The sequence below is a fragment of the Corvus kubaryi genome, unplaced genomic scaffold, assembly GCF_017639235.1.
Source record: "Corvus kubaryi isolate FWS band 111438036 unplaced genomic scaffold, C.kubaryi_AGA036_p1.0 37182, whole genome shotgun sequence".
NCBI classification, from domain to species: Eukaryota; Metazoa; Chordata; class Aves; order Passeriformes; family Corvidae; genus Corvus; species Corvus kubaryi.
Window position 1 is genome coordinate 523,410 of NW_024581050.1, and position 13,727 is coordinate 537,136.

The 13,727-nt window shown below is 52.8% G+C and overlaps 1 protein-coding gene across 2 annotated transcripts in view; it reads right to left on the reverse strand.

Annotated features, from left to right (window-relative positions):
- Positions 1 to 13,727, reverse strand: part of SFXN5 (sideroflexin 5) — an 86,077-nt gene that overhangs the window by 57,618 nt on the left and 14,732 nt on the right. For both annotated transcript variants that reach the window (XM_042021958.1, XM_042021957.1), the window contains exon 3: positions 12,346 to 12,423. In XM_042021958.1, the coding sequence (XP_041877892.1) occupies positions 12,346 to 12,423 (78 nt within the window). The remainder of the gene's footprint in view (positions 1 to 12,345; positions 12,424 to 13,727) is intronic.

Sequence of the window (13,727 nt, forward strand, 5' to 3'; positions counted from 1 at the left end):
TGCCTACCAGCTGGAGAAGTTCCATGGGGTGAGGGTGGAATTCCTTGGGCTCCAGGTGACCTCCCAGCACATCCCAGTGACCCCACAGCTGCCCAGATCTCCTTTATCCCGGGTGGGAAACAGAACTGCGGGATTTTCCTCTCCAACTGCCGGCACTGACACCAGCAAAAAGGAAGAGGGATGGTTTCTGAGCCAGCACGAGGGCTTTTTTGGTCAAATTCTCTAATTTCATTAATTGATCCCAATATTTATGCCTTTCCCTGCTGCAGTGCAAATATTGTTAGAACATGCGATTTCATTACTTCTCCCAAAGAGACTTCACAAGATGCACCTGATGAGTCACCTCAAGATTCTGCCAGCTCATTTTCACTTCTTTCTCCTCTAATTCCCTTTCTGTCTGCAGCGTTTTCCAGCAGCTCCAGCTCCCTGATGAGTCCTGCCAGCCCGGGGCTCCTCTGGGAGAGCAGTCTCTGTTTGTGCTGGGGTTTCATTCCCGCCCTCTCCGGCCGTCCTGGAGGAACAGCCACGTTTCCATCTCATCCACAGCACTGGGAAACTGGGGAATCTACTCTGGAGCACAGGGAACGACTCCAGATTCATGCTCGGTTTTAGATTTAAGCCCAGGATTGCTGAATATGATGAGCCTGGATCAGGAGGGTCTCTGGGATGGAGGATTTCCCTTGGATGGCTCAAAGCTCCACAGGGGCTTTGCCTCACTCGAATTTGGGTGCTCAAGGGTGGGATGACACCAGGGAAGTGTTATCCCGATATTCCACTCTCCACCTGCATCCCAAGCAGGCAGGAATGGACACTTTTCTCCAGCCTGTGGCCACTGCAACTTTCCCTTGGTCAGATCAGGGGGAAGACCTCATGGGTCAGATCAGGCTCTGCTTCCTGGAGAGGTCCTTCATGGATGGGGAGGAATCAGCTCCAGGCTGTTCCCAAGTGGTCTCAGATCCAGCATTTCAGGGCACTGGACTCGTGGATGAGATTTCCAATTGTCTTTTCCAGGATTCTTTCCTACAGATTTTTTGAGGAAGAATCACCACTTTTGTCACCATCTGTAGCAGAGTCCTACAGCCCTGAGCTTGGGCCTCCCAGTCGGGAAGGACCTGGAGCTGCTGGAGCGAGTCCAGAGGGAGCACCAGGATGGTCAGAGGGATGGAGCAGCTCTGCTGGGAGGAAAGAGTTGGGATTGTTCAGCCTGGAGAGGAGAAGCTTTGGGGTGACCTCACTGTGGCCTTGCAGGACCTGAAGGGGCCAACAAGGAAGATGGAGAGAGACTTTTCACAAGGGCTGGAGGGACAGGACACAGGGAATGGCTTCCCAGTGCCAGAGGGCAGGGATGGGTGGGAGATTGGGAAGGAATTGCTGGCTGGGAGGGTGGCGAGGCCCTGGAATGGAATTGCCAGAGCAGCTGGGGCTGCCCCTGGATCCCTGGCAGTGCCCAAGGCCAGGCTGGACATTGGGGCTTGGAGCAGCCTGGGACAGTGGGAGGTGTCCCTGCCATAGCAGGGGTGGCACTGGATGGGATTTAAGGTCCCTTCCCACCCAAACCATTCCAGGACTCTGGGATTTTATGAACTCAGGAGCTGAATTCAGTTTTCCAGAAACATCACCTGCTCGTGGTATTTGAGGCAGGGGATCAAAGACGACCAGGATCTGAAGAGAACCAAAGCTGTGGTAAGGAGATGGAGACTGGAATAAATCTTGGGAAGAGATGTGATCTTTGCTTGTCAGGACAGTCATTAGCAATCCTTATTTAGCAGCAGAATTGCAGCTTAGAGATAGTTTAAAAAAAAAAAAAAAAGAATTTATTTAAAGACTCCATCCAGCCCCAATCTCTTCACCAACACCTGTCACTATAAACACAGCACGAAGGGTTCCAGTTCCCCTCAATGGATGAGCCTCCTCCTATTAAACACAGGAACACTTCGCAGTCCTGGACTCAGAGACGGGAATTCATTTGTCACCCCCATCACAAAAAACTTCTGCCTCACTTCTAATCCAAATCAATCCTCCTTCTGCTTAAAACCACCTGGTGCCACCACGTAAGGACTGATCCTACATCCATGGGTGCCTGCTCTGGCTGTGCCACGCTGGGAATAACTCCCTGGAGAAAAGCCCTTATTGATTAATCACTCAGTAATCACTCATAATGACAAGGCACAATTATAGACACAGAACTAATTAGGCGTCACAGGGGAGATGAGCCCAACGCGGAGGAGAAAAGCCAGAGGTCTGAGTCCTTCAGTGGGGTCTGCCTGGCTTAGACTTTGCACCATTACACAGCAAAAGCCCCTAAGTAAGGACAGGGCTGAAGAGGAAATCAATGAAAAATGAGTATTTTTAGTTAATTTCTTTCATCTGTCCAGTCAGTTTCATTTCAAAGTCTGTTCCTCCCCTTCCTGCTCCACCAGAGATGTTCTCACCTTCCACCAGGCCCCGCCTGCACCCAGGAAATGTGGATTTTAACGAGGTAACAGCCTGGAGTTTGCACCCCGTCAGGAACTGCCAGTGGTTTCACACTCTGGGGGTTGTGAGGTTTATTAAAGCACAGCTCGGATCATCCAGCCCACACTGAATTCCAAATATTGGGTGGTGCAGAATGTGGGATGCAGCCAAGCTCCTCCTGGAGCACAACAAGCTCCCTTCCTGCACCCTTGGGAGGGACAGCCTCCAATCCAGATGTGCTTTCCCAATAGTCCCAGTCGTTTAAATGATCGAAATGAGGGGGGCAAAAAATTTCCCAACTCCAGCTGCTCACAGATATGGGATCTGCTGTTGGGCTGTCCTGATAAACCTGGAAAACGAGATAACACCACCTTATGTCTCTTCTAGCTCCTCAGAGGAAATCTCCCCACCAGAGCTTTTACAACCCCGCTCCTAAAATCTTCCCATTAGAAAGGTTTTGGTTCTTCGGGACACAAAGCTCAGCTGAGCCCAGGAGGGGGGCAGATCACAAAGGGATCTGTTCATTTTCTGCCCCCTGACACTGAAATGAGTCAGCACAGGAGGCACCTGAAGCTCTTCTGGGATGCCAAGGGAGAACTCCTTTGCCATTCAAAGCATCGTCGAGTCATTGAGAAGAATCAGAGAATCAGGGAATTGTTTGGGTTGGAAAAGACTTTTAAGACCACCAAGCCCAACCATCCCCAGCACTGCCCAGGCCGCCACTGCCCCCCGTCCCCAAGTGCCACATCCGCAGGGCTTTGAAATCCCTCCAGGGATGGGGACTCCACCCCTGCCCTGGGCAGCTGTGCCAGGCCTGGACAGCCCTTTCCAGGAAGGAATTGTCCCAATATCCACCCTGAGCCTGCCCTGGCCCAGCCTGAGGCCGTTCCCTCTCCTCCTGTCCCTGTTCCCTGCCAGCAGAGCCCGACCCCCCCGGCTGCCCCCTCCTGTCAGGGACTTGTGCAGAGCCACAAGGTCCCCCCTGAGCCTCCTTTGCTCCAGCCTGAGCCTCTTCCCAGCTCCCTCAGGAACTCTCCAGCCCCTTCCCAGCCCCGTTCCCTTCCCTGGACAGCTCCAGCCCCTCAGGGTCCCTCCAGAGCTGCCCCCAGCACTGGAGGTGCCCCAGCAGTGCCAGCCCAGGGGATGGGCACTGCCCTGGCCCTGCTGATTCCCAGCCCCAGGAGCTGCTGCCAGATCCCAAACCAAGTGTAGGTGGAACCAGAATCGAGTCCCCACGGATAAAATAAGGCAGCACTGAAATAACACCGTGCAGCCTCCCAGCACTCAATAAACATTAACTAATTAATCCTCCCAGCACTCTCCTGGAAAGACTTCAGCAGAGTGAGAATCACTCACTGAAAACCATCATTGCACCAGGACTGGAGAAGGACTTGGATACGTCTGGAATCATGGAATAGTTTGGGCTGGATGGGAACCTTAGCGGTGTCCAACCCTGCCTGGGCAGCCAGGCTCCCTAATCCAGCTAAGGCTGCTCCAGATCAGATTTGTTTCATCTCATTTTAGCCACACCAAGCTCGCCAATCTAATCTGCTCTGTAATCTGGAGGTGATTTGGGATAAACTCCCTAAATCCCGCGCTGACGAGCTGAAACAAAGCCGGTGTGTGACTGAGGAGGAGCAGCAGGAGCAGCAGTCGGGGATCAGGGAGGTTTGAGGTGCAATTACTGCTCCTTCCGTGCCTTTGTCCTCTGACGGGCTGAAATGAGGCCTAAAATCCGCTCATTTTAGTGCCACCGAGAATACTCAGACTGCAGAGGGTGGAAAATCCAAGCGCAGCCCTCGGCCCAGCAAAGGGGCACTTTCCTGCCGAGAAAAGGCAGCAGCAGGACAGCGATACATCCCCGTTCTATCGCGTCCTGCAGGAGACCAGAGCGGGGAAAAATTACAGTTTACTGCAAATGGACCTCTTCGCTCTTCATCAACACCGTTAGGAAAAGCCATTATTCCCCAAAAGGGCGGCTCTTTAGTCCCTGATGGATTCATTGTTCGCTGCTGTGTCTGGGGCAGCGTGCGCGGCTCTCCCCGCTGCTAACCTGATTGAGGCAAGAGCACAGCAATAAATACGTGCCCATTAGGCTGCTGAGCCTCTTTTCACTCCACCGATCCTAATGGGGGAGAAGTGAAACAGTTTCGAAACAGCGAGTTGCCAGGAGTGCGTTTGGAAGGGCTGAGGAGTGAGAAGTCACAAGTGACACAGCACGGCTCGGCTCCGCCAACGCGCACCAAGGGCTGGCTGGAGCACGGCACATGTCTGGCTCCGAGCGACCATCCACCCAAGCTGCCTTTTCCACATCGGGCACTTCTTTTTAAATTTTATTTCCTCCCCCTGACGCTCAGGGGTGAAGCTTTCAGGGTGGAGCTGAGGGGACAAAAGCAGTAGCTGAGCTGGGTCGCTGCTCCGGTTTGCTCACAAGTAAGATGTTCTTGCATTTTGGCAGGAGGTGCAGGTAAACACCCAGCCAAATGAACAGGCAGAACTCCAGCAGGAAATCCGGGGAGCTGTGCTGGACTAGGTGACCTCCCCAGGTCCCCTCCAGCCTGAGCCACCCTATGATCCTACAGCAAAGAGGGAGACACGGATCAAAAATCCTAAACCCTGGTGTCTCGCAGCTGCAAGGCTTTCAGTCAGCAAAGATCCGCAGCTCAGGATGTTTATTCCTGGTTTTGTGATCCCTGGATTAATTTCCAGCCTCCACCTCAGGTTTCTCTCCCCTTCAGCAGCTCAGGCTGGTTCCTGTTATGGCACCGCAGCCCCCGATGCCCCTGTGCATCCCATCCCTCACACTGCGCAGACAACAGGGACAATAAGGGGAGTCAGAGGCAAAAAACGAGCATTTTGGGAGAGGGGGAAGGGAGCTCGAGTTTTTATTAAGCTCAGCTCCCTGAACACCCAGCTGTGCCAGTGCAAGGCTCGGGGAGGTGGGAACACATGGCCGGGAGAAGGAGGCAGAGCCGTGGCACTGCTGACGCTGCCATGGCTTCACACCTCCCCTTCCAATAGTCTGGGCACAGAGCAAACCTGTGCCAGTTCAGAGCTGAACTTCAGGGAATGAGACATTTAACAGGCAGCACCTTCATTCTGCTTGAGGACAGCGGCGGCTCTGTGAGACTGAGGGCCCGAGGGCTGCGTTTAATTAATTATCTACGTTTTTAAACCTCTTATTGGCATTAAAAATCAGAACCTTGCACGGGAAAAGCATCACTCCCCCTGCAGAGTCTGCCCCCCCCCGAGACAGTGCTGCTGTTCTGTGGCTCTTTGCCTCTCTCTGCTGGCAGGAGCACAGGGAGGAGCCGAGGTGCCAGCCCGGGACGGGCCCCGGGGACAGCAGGGACAGCGGGCAGGGACGGCAGCATGAGGAGCCTTCACCGCTGCACTCCTCGGACCGTGCCCTACTGCTTGTTCAGGTACTACACTTTTAGGATAGAATGGTAGGAACCTACAAACGGGGGAAATCAGGGCTCTGATCCCAATTTCCAGCAGCATTCCAGCATCCCGGGCTGCTGCTGGTCAGTATTTGGAGCACTCTGAGGAGCAGGGATATTAAACCAGGAGCTCAGCAGCTCTTCCTACCCTGGTTTCTAAGGCCAAAATTCAGCGTGCAAGGGAAAGGAAATGCAGTTCAGGCATGGAATGACTGCAGGGAATTCTAGCTAGGAAAATGGAAGTATTTTGGGGGAAGAAGTGATGAACAAACCTGAAGTTCACCATGAAGTACCCCCAGTGCCAATACCCAACTGCACATCTCCCAAGGCAGATCTTTGGTGCCCAAACCCTCAGCACATCCAAGTTCCCCAGCCTTGGACAGGGTTTTCCTGGAGCCAAAAAATCCCCCAGGAGAAGCAGCTGTGCCATGAAGAGGAGGGATTTCAGTCCCTCTGGAGCCGATAGCCACCGAGTGCTGCTTCCCTCAACTTTTACCACTGCTGCCATGCCAGCACCAATCTGTTCCCCCAATCTGTGCTGGGCTCTTGGACAGGGTGGGAGAGGGACTCACACACACAGAGGACACAGATGCAACCCCACAAATTAGTGGGAGAAGCTGAGGATAAAGGACAAAAGCCACATCATTATGCCCCGCAGTTGGTACAGCCTTTTGGTTTGAGGTGAAACCTCAGCACCAACATTCCCAAAACAGGGAAAATGTCCGTGTTTCAGCAAGCTGGCTCTCCATCCTTGTTTACCAGGCTGGTATTTTCCAGCCCTGGCTTTCAGGGGAGAAACCATTCCCTCAAATGAAACCTTATCCCTCCAGCGGAGATTCCCTCCAGGAGGCAGTTTGGGGAATTGCCTGCCCTGTCTGGAATTGGAATTGGATATGTTACAGTCTCTACCTTCTGCTGCAAATTGGCTCCCAGAGCCCTCGTGTGTGTCATTTGCACCTTCCCACTCGCAGCAGCCACCAGAGCTCCGTGGGGACGGATCCTGCCAGTCCTGGGAGCAGCCACGGAGCTGGCGTTGGAATGGCCCTGGGACAGGGACCCTCAGCACAGGGTGGGACCCTCGGCATGGGGACCCTCAGCATGGGGACCTTCCTTCAGCACAGGGACCTCAGCACAGGGTGGGACCCTCAGCACAGGGACCCTCACACAGGGAGGGACCCACAGCACATCCCAATCCCAGTCCCTAAGGAATTCTGGCTGCAAAGGTTGCTGAGGTACCATGGGACCACTTAAATGAGCACCCTGAGCTAGTGGGAGGTGTCCAGGCCCATGGCAGGGGGTGGGACTGGATGTTCCTTACGGCCCCTTCCAGCCCAAACCAGTCTGGGATTCTGGGATTCCATGGTTACATGAGGAGCACAAAATGCAAACCATGAGGGAATCTTTACAGAAGGGCAATAACAGGGCCAGGAGCTGCTCCAGGGCTGGAGCCCCTCTGCTCTGGATCAGCCTGGGAGAGCTGGGAATGTTGCCCTGGAGAAGGGAAGGAGCCAGGGAGAGCTGCGAGCCCCTTGCAGGGCCTAAAGGGGCTCCAGGAGAGCTGCAGAGGGACTGGGGCCAAGGCCTGGAGGGCCAGGAGGCAGGGAATGGCTTCCCAGTGGGAAAGGGGAGCTTGGGCTGGGATGTTGGGAAGGAATTGCTGGCTGGGAGGGTGGGGAGGGGCTGGGCTGGAATTGCCAGAGCAGCTGGGGCTGCCCCTGGATCCCTGGCAGTGCCCAAGACCAGGCTGGACACTGGGGCTTGGAGCAGCCTGGGATGGTGGGAAGTATCCTGCCCATGGATGGGGTGGGATGGGATTTAAGGTCCCTTCCAGCTCTTTCCAAACCATTCCATGATTCCATGAGTGCAATTCCTACAGAGCTGGAAAAGGGGAGACATAAATGACAACTGGACCAGTTTCTCCCTCCACATTTCCTTTCCCTCTTCACCTCCCCTCTAAGATCCCATTTTCCAGCTTCCCCTGGGACAGGGGGATGAAAGGGGACACAGGGACCAGCAGGTGCCACAGCAGCACCTCCACCTCACCCTCTGCAGGAGCCCCAGGAGGACAAACAGAACCCACCAGTTCTCTTGGGCTTTTCACAGTAAAAATTCTAAATTCCTAAAATTTCCCAACCCTGCTAAGAAGCCGCTGTTCCTGCCACCAAAATGCTTCTGGATCCATGGAGTTCCATCACCCAAACTGCCCCCCCATGAGACCAAACCTCCCCAAGGCCCTTAGGGGGTTTCTCCTCCAAGCATCTTCTCTAATCCTCCTCAGATATTTCACCCAAATGACCAAGAGAGCAGAAGAACACCCCAAACAGGGGCATTAGCAAGGTCACCTTTTCATTTCGAGAAAAAATAGGAAATCCTAGGAGCCTGTTGGGGGTTAATGACAGCGTGGGGTATTCCCACTGCACAGAACATTTGGGGTTGGGGGAACTTTAACAAGCATTCAGCTGCATATTTAACAAAAAGCAAGCCTGGCTTTCAAATATTTCAATAAAAACTCAAGGAAATAAGCTCAGCTGAAGAAATGGAGACTGGAGTGTGTTTTCCTGCTCCACTGAATAAATACTGATCAAGCAGCTCTTTCTCCTCTGTTTTGCTGACCACATAATTGATACACCCAGGACAAAAAATCCTGTTTTTAAAACATCTTTCTAATGTAGGAACAAACCCCACAGTCCCCCTCGATAAGGAGCTCTCAGCAGTGCAGCAGCTATCAACAGGTGAGAGATCAATTCTTCATTTTTGTTAATGAGGCCCCAGAAATGGGTTTTTCCCACCTTGAGTTAATGGCCATTTTCCTGAGCAGTGAAATCCAGTTCAAGAGGAAGAACAGGAGCCTCTGGATGGGTGGGAGAGGCCTGGAAGGGGCAGAGCTGCAGGAGCTGGCACTGCCCCTGTCCAGTGTTCCAGCGTTTATTCTGGAAACTGGCTCGGAGATGGTCCTGGGGAAGTGCTGAAAGCACACTCACGGCTCTTGAGAGGATTTTTATCTTTAGCTAGTCCGTAACCGTTCCATTCCAGCTCATTTGGAAAAACCTGCCTGGGAAATGCAGCAGAGCAGGGCTGGTTCCATGAGAACCCTGTCAAGAAGCTGCGTGTGGAGGAGCTGCTTGCTGTGACATAGCTCTAGGCTCTGTATTTTCCATTTCTCATGCGGCGAAACCATTTCAGCAGGCGCCAGGGACCGCGCCGAGCTGCCGGGAGGCTGCAGCTCCTGCCATCCTCGCCGAGAGCCACGGATTTCTGAATGAGGCAGAGCGCGGGGATTCGAGCTCTGTCAAACGCGGCTCCACCAGAGAGGCTCAGTCGGGAGCTTGGTGAAGCGCTCTGTCAAAACAACTCGTCTGCTTGATCTCCGAGCTGCCTCCTGAGGGGGGGAGCGTTGGCTTCCTGGAGAATTAATGCATTAAAACTCTGCCCAGGGCGTTGTTTTTAAAGCCTTCGAAGGTGAGCGCGACTCTCACGCTGATTATGAAGCTCAGCCCGTTCAGACATTTCTTTGTGTGCCACGTCCAGTTCAAAGGGCAGCAGTTCTGAGGGGTCCGAGCAGCCAAACGGGAAGCAGCTCTTAAAGGAGATCAAGTCAATTCTCCCTTGAGATCACTGAAGTCCCGCCCAGCCTTTTTGATGAGCAATAACTGCAGTTTATCCTCTCTCAGACTCCGTGTTCCCAGGTCACCGCTCCAACATCCACGCCTTGCCCACGGGGACACATCTGACCAGCTCAGATCCCAGCCAGAGAGGGGTAAAACCCCCCAAAATCAGTCAGAAATCAAATTACCTCTACCTGCTGGTGTCCTGCCACATGTGGCAACCTCACCAGTGCAGCAGAGGAGTGGGACACTCAGTTATCACACAGGACGTGGCTCAGTCCCGTATCCCAGCACCAATCCCTGTGCCACAAACCAGGCCCCTCTCCAGAGCTCCAGCGCTGCCCTCTCCCAAATTAGCACCAGAAAACTGCCAATTGTTACTGCCTCCAGCCAGAGCCCATCCTGCAGAGAGTGGTGCACAGAAAAGCCAGGAAAACTGTCAGTCTCAGCTCCAGGAAAGCCAAAATGCACTTTCCAGGTGTCTTTGGATCAAATTTGGGGTGATAGCGATGGGAGTGAGAGGCTTGGGCTTGGGCTCTGCTCCCAGGGAACAGGGACAGGAGGAGAGGGAACGGCCTCAGGCTGGGCCAGGGCAGGCTCAGGGTGGATATTGGGAATATTCCTTCCTGGAAAGGGCTGTCCAGCCCTGGCACAGGGGGTGGAGGCCCCATCTCTGCAGGGATTTAAAGCCCTGTGGATGTGGCACTTGGGGACACAGGGCAGTGGTGGCCTGGGCAGTGCTGGGGATGGTTGGACTCCGTGATCTCAGAGGGCTTTTCCAGCCTCAGCAATTCCATGATTCTATTGCCCAAATTCCCTCCTGTTCAATCAGAACTAGGCAGCCACAGGAGCACAGAAGGACCGGGACCTGCTGCTCCAGGGATCCCTCCCCAGCTCACCAAGGCAGCTCCAGTCACCCCATCACTGTGGTTGTTTGTGTCCCACGGCAGCCTGGGCTCCCCGAGGGTCACCTGCGTCCAGTCCCTCCCATCCCCACCCTTCTTACAGCGGCTGTGGCATCCTGGGACAACATTCCAGTCCCACAGCCTGGGATCTGCCCATGGGATCCTGGAATGGGTTGGTTGGAGGGACCTTAAGGCTGTTCCACCCCTGCTGTGGGCAGGGACACCTTCCACTGTCCCAGGGTGCTCCAAGCCCCAGTGTCCAACCTGGCCCTGGACCCTGCCAGGGATGGAGGTGCTCACTCAGCCCTCGCTGGGGTTTGGTTTAATTAATGCAGTAATTGAACACAAGCAGCTCTTGCTGCAATCCCACCCAGGCTCCTGCAGGAGCAGAACCACACAGACCCCTCTGACATCACTGACACAGAGAGCGAAGGGAGCTGTGGCACAATTCCACCACAAACCCCGGTACTCTTACCCTGACGCGAGAACATTTCCCAGGAAAGGCCTTTTCCCATCGTTTCCCCTCCCCTCCTTCACCTGGATTCCCACTCAGAAGCTCCCAGCTCACACAGCCTCACCCCCTGCACACGAGGCCGCTCTCCCCCACTGGAATTCTGAATGAACCCTGGGAAGAGCCTGGCTTTGTCACTCCAAAAAATGTAGGTCAAAAGTCTGCGTGGTTTGTCACAGAGAGTGGCTCGTGTGTCATCTGCCTCGGGCAGATGGAACTGAGTCACTGCTGCTGCATCACTCCTGATCCCTCCCTTCCCAGCCCCGGAGCTTTTGCCTCGCCATCAGATGCTGGTTGGAAGAATGCACTGACATCAGGGGAGCAGGAGGCCAATGCCTTGTGACAATTTCCCGTTTGTTTTTTGTGGAAGCTGTGCCTCTTCCCCAGCGCAGCACCCACCACACCAGCTGCCCCTTTCCGAAGTGAAGAAATTCTAATTTCCTTCGTTTATTCCAACACTTACCTCCTATATTTGCCTTTGACAAAAAGAAATTACCACTTGTGAACAGGGAAAAGAAATAAAAGAGGCTCTTTGACCTACAGGGTGTGGGGAAAAATTTCCCCACCACTTCCATCCCTGTTTATTTGGGAGGTGCACTGGCCCTCTGGAATTGCTGCTGCTTGTATCCCCTCAGGCAGATCTGCTATCAATTCATCTTTACATGACATTAAATCACACAGAACCGATTCACTCTGTGCTGGATGCACAAACACGACCATGAAAAAGCCCCTGGGTGGGTGTCATGGTCAGGAGTCTCCACATGGACAGCAATGGGGAAGAGTTTGAGGGAACACCCACACAAAAAAATGATGATTTTTGTTTCATGGCATGGATTGGGAGGTAAAAGACCCAAAAAGCAGCCTGACTCCTCTACAATCCTCGTCTCTGCTTCCACAAGTTCCATGTGCAGAGGAGTATGAGGAAAAAGTCCAGAAAATTGGACTGATGTGGTCTTGGAGAGCTCACCCAGCCCATCCCTCTGTCCCAAAGCCCCAAAAATGACCCTTTCCTCAGGAACCCCCAAACCCTGCGAGGAGCTGCCCATCCATGGGGATCCCACGACCTCCTGCAGCCCCCATTCCAAGGGCAGGAACGCCCCGCTCCTGCTGCACAACTCCAGCACGAGGAGCGCCTGGTGCAGCCCAAACAACACTCGTGTCCAGGCAGAAATGGAAATTACTGGAACAGGAACAGGGCAGGGGCTGAGGCCTCGCAGCTGCTGCTACAAGAACCCACAGGAGCGACAAAAAGCTTCCATCCAGCTAAAAAAAGGACTTTTGTGTTTTGCTTTGAATTGTACAAGAAGTTTGCATCTTAGCACAGGAACACCAAGGTGCCCCTCAGCAGAGCCTGCCCGAACCCCCCGCTCCTCTCTGCCCCCCAAACCGCAGGAATAAGCAGAAATTTAACAGTTTTTCCCTCTGACCTCCTTGTTGGTGACTCCTGGGGGCAGAGTCCCGTGTTTGTAATCCTCCAGCAGCTGCACCGCTTCCTTCAGGCGACTCTGCAACAAAAACAGCAGCGAGGATTGAAGACACAGAATGATGGTGTCTGCCAGGAAAAGCTCATCCCAGAATCATGGAATGGCTTGGGTTGGAAGGGACCTTAAGGATCATCCAGGTTCAACCACCTGGATGGGCAGGGGCACCTCCCACTATCCCAGGGTGCTCCATATGTTATGTTATATTATATTATACTATATTATATTATATTATATCATATCATATTTTGTTAACTACTCTATTACATTATATTATATATTTTTGTTATATATACTATTATACTATATTATTTATATATTATATATATTACATACATTATATATTATATATAGAAATATTATTATATTATATTATTATTTATATATATAATATAGAATATATATTACATAAATTATATCTATTATATATTAATACCATTATATTATATTATATTAATTATATAATATAATATAATATATTATTTATACAGTATATATAACATATACTATATACCTGCTATATTAGATAGAATATTATATATAGCATACATATAGAACTATATCTGCCTATAAAGATATACATTTTTTCTTGAAAGAATATATATTTCCACAGAATATATGAATTTATTGAAGTACAAACCCCCCCTCCCCAGAGCAGAAATAGACAGAAAGATCCTTTGATTTGCCCAAGCTCAAGAGGAAGAAGTCAGGATGTAAAGAGCAGCTTCCAAGGGGTTAAATCTTCTTATCCCGGTCTGCAGAAATCCCGGGATCGCTCAGCAATGGCTCCCGAAGATCTGAAGCCAAACACCACTTCCCAGAGCCTCCTGCAGGTTGCCCGTGCTCCGGCTGAGCGACACCGACCTTGGATCGACATTCCGGCCCCAGCTCCGTGGGTTTGGCAGCTTTTCCAGCACTGGTGCCGGAGAACATTCCAGAAAGGCGGAATATTCTCCCTAAGGCTGCCCGGGGGTGCAGGGGGTGGCTCCTGTGGAGCCCCCGGAGCCCCGCCAGGGCTGCTCGGTGCCACCCCGGGCTCCTTCCCCGCTCCAGGATCCACGGCAGCGAAACTCCTTCCCTCCCTCTCATGCCCACATCGACGGGGGCTTTGTTGTTTCCCTGGAAGCCCAACCTGAAAGCAGCAATTAACCACAGACTATCGTCCCGCAAACATTCCGAACATCCGAACAGTGGGAACAGCGGCCATTCCTGCCCTTGGGATCGGATCCACGGCCCTTTGCCAGCGGCCGAGCTCGCTCTGTCAGTGCCACCTCATTCCCAGCCTCGGTGGATTCTGCACAGCAGAGCCTCTGCAAACTCGAGGTTTG